We start from the raw sequence: 8,234 nt of genomic DNA, 5'->3' as shown, positions 1-8,234 counted from the left end.
TGATTTATTAAAAATTTTTAATCTGTTTCCTTCCCCGGCTCCCTGTATGATTCAGGAATCTAACATTCTTTCTTCAAGACAGATTTCCTGGGTTCTCTTTGTTTTCCCAGCAAATTGCTGTAGGAGGAAAATGTGTACTTTATTTGCCTCAACTGTAGTGTTTCATGCTCCTCCGAAGGAACCTGATTTCCCCTGTGTGTAAAATGCTCTTTAAAGTACAATGTCCGTCTTTAAAGGGTCTGGGAGAACCAAATGATTTACCGGAGGAAGCTGCCCACTGTAGGAGTCACACAGTAAATACTACTCCAGAAAGACAAGTAGCAGAAGCTTCCCTTTCTGTCGTTAACTACATAAGGCTTCCACATGCCTCTAAAACAGTCCCTGGAGATTAACCTGCCCCCGTAAGATCTCCTGCAGTTGTGTATTTAAGACACTTTTCTGTCTTTCATCCTCACACTGGGACCTTAAGGGAAGAGGACCCCAGGGTCAGTAACCTGGGCGTCCCGTAAAGAGAAACAGATGATGGCCTAGCTGGGAGCGGAGGCGCGGGGGGTGGCTGGTCCCGGGCCACGTCCGGCCTCCCCGCCGCCGGCGCCCGCCCAGGCTGCTGTGGCCGTGCGAGGGTTTGGTGGCCTCGACCCCAGGGGCTCCGGGCCAGGGCCAAGCTCTCCTCGGGCACAGCGGCCGGCGGCGCTCCGGCTCCCGCGACGTGGACGGCCGCGGCCTGCCCGGCCGCCGACCTCAAAAGTCCTCCTCCGCCAGGGACAGCAGCACGGCCTTGGGCGTGTTCTCGAAGAGCGCAGCGCGGTTCTGCTGCTGCCCCTTCTTGACCCAGTGGCCGTAGATGCGGAAGGCGCAGGCGTCGACGAGGCGGCGAAGCGGCCGCAGCGCGTACGGGTCGCGGATGACGATGTCGCGAGTCACGGGCTTCACGCGGCGGTACTGGTAGTAGATGCGCACCGAGGCCAGCACGGTCAGCGCGATCACCTGCGCGGGGAGGCAGGTGCTCTGGAGGCGCCGGGGGGTGTGAGGACCCCGGGGGAGCGGAGGGGCCCGAGGCGCGCGGTACCTTGAACTTGCCGCGGGGGCTGAAGTGGCGCACCTCCTCCACCGCGTACTGCTGGAAGAAGGGGTGCGCCAGCGCCTCCTCCGCCGTGCAGCGGCCCTGCGGCGGCACCACCAGGAAGCGGGACACCTGCGCGAGCGGGCGCGTGAGGCCGGGTCCCCCCAGTGCCTCCCCTGCCCGAGCCCGGGAGCTCACCAGGTCCTTCACGGTGTCCGAGTAATCGTCCCACTCGGGTGAGCCGAACTGGTAGTTGCCGCTCATGATCATCCTCAGCATCAGCATCTGCTTGCGGTGCCAGAAGGGCGGGGAGCCGGCCAGGAGGGTGTACATGATGACCCCTGTGCTCCACCTGGGCGCATGGGGCCGCTTACCTCACCACCAACGTACCTGCTGCTGCTTCCTCCCCTGCCCAGCCTGGAGCCCCGCCGCAGTGGGGGCCTTTCCGCCAGCACTCACATGTCCACCTCCTTCCCGTAGCCTGGGTGGTCGTCGTTCATAGAGCACTCAATGATCTCAGGGGCCAGGTAACTGGGGGTCCCGCAGATCTCTGCAGGAGTGGTTACCATCAGGACAGTCAGCAGGGGACACTCAGAAGAGGAAGTCCAAAGACACAGTGGAGATGGAACAGGTGTGGCCTTTGGGCTGGGACTCTCCTAACGCTGGCCAGCCTCAGGGCCAAGGGCAGGGCAGGGTACGGGTTCATAGGGCCAAGCTGATGAGCTTGGTGCCCACTGGTTCCTGGTCACTTCTCGCCTGGAACTTGGGCAATGGGAACCTGCTTCAGCTTAGTGCTGGGAAGGATACCTGGCCCCTGAAATGATAAGATTTTTATTCTTTGGGAAACGGGAGAAACCCACACAATGTCTGTTCCTGGGAGAATTGATGAGACAGCCTGACCCCCTGACATGGGCCAAGGCCATGCTACCAGACCTCGCAGCCTCTCTCCTGGCTCCAGCTGGCAGGAAAAGCCAAAGTCTGTGAGCTTGATGTTCATGTTGTCATCCAGGAGGATGTTCTCGGGCTTCAGGTCCCGGTGCACAATGTTGAGTTTGTGCAAGGTGCAGATCACCTCCAGCAAGGCTCTCATGATCTTTCTAGGGTGGGGCAGACACATGCTACTCTTCTGCTCTGTGAGGGGTCGGGTAACAGGCAGGGAGACCAAAGCCCACACACCAGCCACACTGCACGTGAGCGAGGACTCAGGGCAGGAGGAGCCTTCCAGATTGAGCCAAGGATGGGGAGAGGCCACTGAAGCCCACCCAGACAGATGCACTAGTGCCTCCTCTGAGACCTCAGCACCTGTGGCACTAGGAATTGGGGAAAGGAGTGGAGAGAGGGGCATGTGGACCCTCACCTGGTTTCCTTCTCGCTCAAGGTGACCTTCTCAGTGAGGTAGTCAAAGAGCTCCCCCCTCTTCATCCTGTGGGAACAGGACCACTCCCTCCTTATCCTGGCCCCGGAGAGCTGCCTCCCACCCTAATGCCTCTGAAGCTGCTCCCCGTGAAGGGCCGAGGTCTGCGGGAGGAACTGGGGAAGCAACTAGAGGTGTCTGGGAAGAACTGGAAGGAGAGAGAGGGTGGAGAGGTGGGGCGTGCATCAGTCTGCACCAGTGTGGCCCCCAACTGTAGAAGTGACATCATGGACTGGGGTCTTATCATGGCTGGGGGATTGGGGGGATGGGGTTGAAAGAGAGACCAGATCAAGGATATCCAGACTGGTCTCAGGATACAAGTATCCTGATCTTTCCCAGGGAACAAAAGGAAGGAATCAGCAGTGCAAGTGTGAGAGGAGCAGAGTTTGCCTGTCTTAGGATTAAGAACTGCGGTTCCATCTTCTTACCTCTTGGTATGAACTAGAAAGAGGTCTCTGCTGAGAACAATTTAGTCATACCCTGGAGGGCTCCTGGAGGCAGCATTAAAAATAGCTTCCCCAAGCAACTTCTTCAAAGGTTAAAGACACTTGAGCTGTCCCGAGGCTGCACAAGATAGTGCCAGTGAGCTGGGACAGCTGCAGCAGGGCTCGTCTGGAGGGGTCCTAGGAAAGTCTCCCTCGGATATACAGGAAACGGTACACCCTGCCCCCACCCACCACCCCTCCAGGAAAAGGAGTGGAATTCCCAGGGCAAAGAACAAGTGCCTTGGCCTGCACCCTCAGGAGGCAAGAAAACGCCTGGGCTGGGTTGGTAGGATGGTGAGGGGGTCTGTTTGAGGAGACGACCTAGAGTTTACAGAGGTGAGCCTTGTTTTATACAGTATCTGTCCTATGTTCCTAAAAGGCAATGTGTGAATTCAGTTTTTATCATTTTAATTCTGTTGTAAGACGCTAGGAGAACTCACTAGTGGCCCCGGCAGCAACCAAGATTTAAGAGAACACGGACTGTGCAAGGCCCATCCGCAGCCCCTGCCTTCCTGCAGCTGGCGGGTGACTGTGTGCACGTACTCGGTATAGCTACAATATGAGATGCTCCTACAGCACAAAATCTACTTGAATAATTTTCTCAAATAAATCCAGTTCCTAAATTAGCCGTTACTACAACAACGATTCATTTTGTAGAAGATTCATGCTTTGCAGTGAAAAAACAGTGGAGGGGGCGACGAGGAACTGGAGAGTTTCCTTCCCTGGGAGACTTTCTTAATAAAAATTATGAATTAAGTCTTGAATACACAGTTCACAGAGCACTTGGTGGTGGTCCCATTTGATGCGAGGAAAAACGCATCTCACTCCTCCTGCTGGTGCAGAAGTCGGAGCGACACTGACCCAGGTCTTCAAGCCACACTCTGCCACCTGCCCCGGCATGCCGCGGGCCTCCCTTTTCCCATTCCCATGGCTAAATGCCCACAGAATCTGGCCCTTGGCACTGACCAACCTCGCACCCTCCACCTCCCCACAGCCAGCTCCACTATCCAACCCCGACTTCCCCACTTCTTCTCGAATGTGCTTGCTCTTCCCTTTGCTGGAAGCTCCTTCTGCAGTGTTCTGCTCAGGTCACCTCCCAGAGCCCTCCCTGACCACGCTGTCGAGGGAAGCCCTCGTCCCTCTCTAGTCCCTGGTTCTGCTCCACGTGTTTGTATGTGTACATGTACATGCTGCCAGTCAGGGACCTTGCCTGTCTTGTTCATTGCTGTATCGGTGCCTAGAATAAATGTTGAGTTACTCCCATCGTCATTGTCATTGCAGTTAATAGCGCTTATGTTGCGCCAGTCGCTGTGCTGTTATTACTCCCATAATACCGGTGAGAAAACTAATACTTAAAGAAATGATCCAGCTGGTAGGTGGTGTACCCGGGTTTCGATCCCTGGCAGCCTGACCCCAGGGGCTGATCTGCCTAAAGAGTCTGTGATCCTATGTGGCGTCTGCAGCATAGGGGGCTGGCAGCTGGTCTCCAGACAGCGCTGGGTGGGGACCACAGCAGGAGGCTCTCCCATAGGCCTGAGTGTGGCTGGTTGCAGGGCTGGGTACTTACAGGTCAAACACCAAGAAGAAGAAAGTGTTGGTCTCATAAGTGTCCTTCAGCTGTACTGAAATGGAAATGGCTAGCTCGTCTCAGGTGGCAGGGGAGCCAGACAGGGGCAAGGGGATTAAGGCTGCTGTAGGCTGACGTTAAAAGCTGACGCAGGGATTAGGGTGGTGCTCAGAGGTCAGCTGGGGGTGTGGCCAGGCCCAGGGACTTCAAACTCCACACCCCCACCTGCACCGTCCCCAGCCCTGCCTGTGACCCCTTCTGTGGCAGCAGTGAGGGTAAAGGTGGGGACACTGGAGGGTTCTAGCTGGCTGTGCACTGGGGGTGCACTCCCTGACGGGGGTTATCAGGACAGAGTGGTGGTGGTACTTGATGCTGCAGCTTGGGGCCCTCACTCACTGATGTTGGGGTGCCCCGAGACCTTGCGCAGGATGTCCACCTCCTTCAGCGTGGCTTCTCGCAGCTCCCGCACCTCCTCAGCACTGAAGCTGCCTCCCCCAGTGACATCGATGACCTTCACAGCGTACTCCTGGAGCGTGGGCTTGTGGATGCAGCGCCTGACCACGCTGCTGACTCCTCTGGGGGCACAGAGGACAGGTGGCCTTGGGGCCCTCACCTCAGGGGAGTCCCAGTCCAGGCCACAGCAGAGATGCTCTGCTCTCACCCGGGGATTTGCATTCTCCCCCAACACTGTGGGCTTTGGGGGACGGCAGCATGAAGAAATAAAGGCACAAAGGGGTGATCTGCCCAGAGCAAAGGATAGCAAGTCTGGTCTCAGGCCTCCTGACCTCAGACTGTGCTCTTTCTCAGCACATAGAAAGAAGTGGCAAACTCTTAGGGCCCTGACCTTCCCTCTGAGCCCTAAGCCCTGATCCTGTCCCAAAGCAGGGTTAACATGTGTTTGTCAACAGCACCGGGGAACTTTTTGTTGGGAGAGGTCTCTGATCTCTTCTACCCCTCTTATCTGTCTTGAATTCAGGAGGGCAGGATCGCAAACCGATGGATTCTCAGGTAGACAGTGCTTTGGGGGTAGAAATGGGGTTAGTGCTCGGGGTCAAATAGATCACTCCAGTCTGCAGGGCCTGATGGAGCCTAGGACAGCACCTCATGGGAAACGTCTGGGCCTTACCTGCCCAGGATCTCCTTGGGCTCATAATTCTCATAGAAGCCCTGTGCGGAAAGAGAGTCTGGCAGTGCTTCGTCCCGGGTCATGCTCAGCTCCTCGGGGGTGATTCCAAGGGGCACTGAGAGGGGAGCAGAAAGAGGCCGTCAGTCCTCCTGGCCCGGGACTGTGCTCTGTGAGGGCTGGGACTGTTTCTTGCACATCTTTACATCTCCTGGCCCAGGACTGGCCCGTAATCAATGTTCAGAATAAGTGTCGACTGAAAAAATTCAGCCAACTTTGGCTTCCTAACCCTTTCTGGCCCTGGTGATGAGCATCTTCCCTCTGAACACTCCTCTACGTCCCTGCCTGGAGCTTTGGAAGGAGCTGGCTGGCTGCTTCCATTGGCTGGATGCTCTTGTCACCCCCAGGAGACCCTGGGGCTCCTTACGGTCCCAGGTGGGGCAACAGATGGTCACCCAGGCCCAGGCCCAGGCCCAGGCTGGAGGCAGGAGATCAGGCCCCAAGGGGAGCTCTGACAAGGCCAACACACCCTTGATTTTAGAAAGAACCTCAAAGAAACCTCAGGGCAAATTAAAGAGCAGCTTCTCCCTTCCTCTCTCAGGAGAGGAGGCTGGTCCTGCTTTTCCTCTGCTCTCTGTACTTGGGGACAAGATGAGACGCTTCATGATTTCATCTTCGTATGGCGCTCCTATGGCTTCTCCTCATCTACCCTTGTCAGGAGGGTCCCAGCTGGCCCCTCCCTCCAGACACACGTCCCGCCGTCCCCCACTGCTGCTTCCTCTCCCACGCTGTCCACAACCAGGTCTTTCATAATCCCTTGCTCATTCAGTCCTTCATCCTGCAGGCACCAAACACCCACTCTTTGCCAAGCACCATGCCAGGTGCTCTGAGGGTGCAGAGCTGGGAGGTGAGGCCTGGTCCCAGCCTCCAGTATCACTTGTCAGTGCATGCTGTCATTCCCCCGACTAGACTGTGATCCTCTCTAGGATGTCCGGGCTGTCTCTGCCCTCGGTGCCCCATGCAGGCATGAAGCAGGCGTGGCTCCCCGTGGTCCAGGCTCCTGCCAGCAGAAGGCCCCAAGACCTACCTAACAATGGCCAAGGAGCCTTGAGAGGTCCTGCCACAGTGTGGGCAGTACACAGCTAGGGCCCTCAGGCCTGGACACAGAGGAGCTGAGCTGGCTTGCCTGCTTCAGGGACACAGCTCCCACTAGGGAGCTGAGCTGCCTTGGGTGCATGATTTGAGGAATGCAGAAAACCATCTACCAACAGGAAGTGCTCAGGCTCAGGCTCAGCAGAGAAAAAGTTGCCTCCAGCCCCACTCCCCCACCCCTCTGGGCCTGGCTTCTCAAAGAGGCCAAAGTGCTGACCAGCCAAGCAGCAGCCCTGGCTGCCTGAGGGCTCGGGCTGACTATTCCAGGAAGCCACTGTCCCCACCACTGGGTGCCTGGTTACAAGACAAAGGTTTAGAATAACAAGTTTCCTCCACCAATAGCAGGTGCGTGGCTGCTCACAGGCCTCCTCTGCCCTGTCAGCAACCAACCAAGCCCAGGAGTGTCTGTTTGCCGCAAAAATAAGCCCATTTCCTGGCAAGTGCTGGGCAGCCCCAGGTCCCTTCCTTCCCCCAGCCCTCAGTGGGTAGAGAGTGTATCTGGACCCACCCCAGGAATCTGTCCTGGGCCAGGGGCTCCATTCCCTGGCACAACTAGCTTGGCCAAGCTCTGGCTGCACTCCTGGGTGTGGGGGTGTTTATCTTGCCCCATCCCCCTGCTCTGAGGCTTGACTGTCCGCTGCCCCACCGCCCCTCACACCTTCCCCAAGACTCCTTTGGATAGGGTCCCCAAATGGGAGTAGGTGGCCTGGTCCTTTCTGGAACATAACACCCCTCTTTCAAACTCTGAGAGTCCAAAAATACAGCCACAGGGACCTACTCTGTAGAAAACATCCCTGGAGGAGGGATTTCAAGAGCCAGTGCACCACTCTCCCGGGTCCATCTGCCTTCAGAAGGGAAGAGAGATGGGTCTAACGATTTGGGGGTTTCTGTCTTCCTCCACCCCACAGCCAGTCTATCTCCCCACCTGCCACCTGGCTTTTGTCCATCGCTGGCCTAGCTACTCACCGTTAGGTCCTTGCAGGCCCTTGAAGAACCTTGACAAGAATCCCAAAGGTCCCAGAGCCCCTGGGGGAGAGGGGACAACAGAGTGCTGAAGCTGTGTCCCGAGCAGACACTTGTGGCCACAGGAAGATATCTTGCTGCTCTTCTTTTGGGTTTTGCTACTTGATGACCGAAGGCTGACGTGCCAAAAATAAATCACAACTGCAACCTGGGTCGCAGGCCAAGGCTCAGCAGGGACGGGACACAGGGCCAAGTCTCACCAGGGGTGACCTCTGGCGGAGGGTGAAGGAAACGTGGGTGGCCTGGGACCAGGCAGGGCAGCACAGGGTGACCAGTCCTCCCTCTGGAGCTCTCTTGGCCTCAGACCCAGAGGAGATGAGACCAGTCTGTGAGGAGCACACTCACTTTTCTGGAAGAGATTCCCATGTATGCTGAGAGCAGGCCCTGGAGAACCTCAGCACAGGATG

The 8,234-nt window shown here is 57.0% G+C and overlaps 1 protein-coding gene across 1 annotated transcript; it reads right to left on the bottom strand.

Moving 5' to 3' along the window:
• Nucleotides 1-7,926, bottom strand: PHKG1 (phosphorylase kinase catalytic subunit gamma 1). Its single transcript, XM_063089596.1, has 10 exons — nucleotides 7,771-7,926; nucleotides 5,656-5,770; nucleotides 4,926-5,104; nucleotides 4,530-4,584; nucleotides 2,421-2,486; nucleotides 1,997-2,160; nucleotides 1,523-1,613; nucleotides 1,262-1,415; nucleotides 1,070-1,195; nucleotides 1-987 (listed from the first exon to the last, which is right to left on the bottom strand). Exons 2-10 carry the CDS (start codon nucleotides 5,736-5,738, stop codon nucleotides 742-744), a joined length of 1,164 nt encoding a protein of 387 aa, XP_062945666.1. The 5' UTR covers nucleotides 5,739-5,770; nucleotides 7,771-7,926; the 3' UTR covers nucleotides 1-741.
• Nucleotides 7,927-8,234: the final 308 nt, after the last annotated feature.

Source organism: Cynocephalus volans, chromosome 3 (assembly GCF_027409185.1).
Source record: "Cynocephalus volans isolate mCynVol1 chromosome 3, mCynVol1.pri, whole genome shotgun sequence".
Taxonomy (NCBI): domain Eukaryota; kingdom Metazoa; phylum Chordata; class Mammalia; order Dermoptera; family Cynocephalidae; genus Cynocephalus; species Cynocephalus volans.
The sequence above is the reverse complement of the archived record's forward strand: the minus strand, read 5'-3'. Positions and strand labels throughout refer to the sequence as shown.

What these genes read in the sequence shown, in the direction of transcription:
- PHKG1 (XM_063089596.1), bottom strand. Translation starts at nt 5,738, where the DNA reads ATGACCCGGGACGAAGCACTGCCAGACTCTCTTTCCGCACAGGGCTTC. An exon ending in CCCAAGGAGATCCTGGGCAG is followed by an intron (nt 5,105 to 5,655) that starts GTAAGGCCCAGA and finishes CTGTGCCCCCAG; the next exon opens with AGGAGTCAGCAGCGTGGTCA. An exon ending in TACGGGAAGGAGGTGGACAT is followed by an intron (nt 1,416 to 1,522) that starts GTGAGTGCTGGC and finishes CCATGCGCCCAG; the next exon opens with GTGGAGCACAGGGGTCATCA.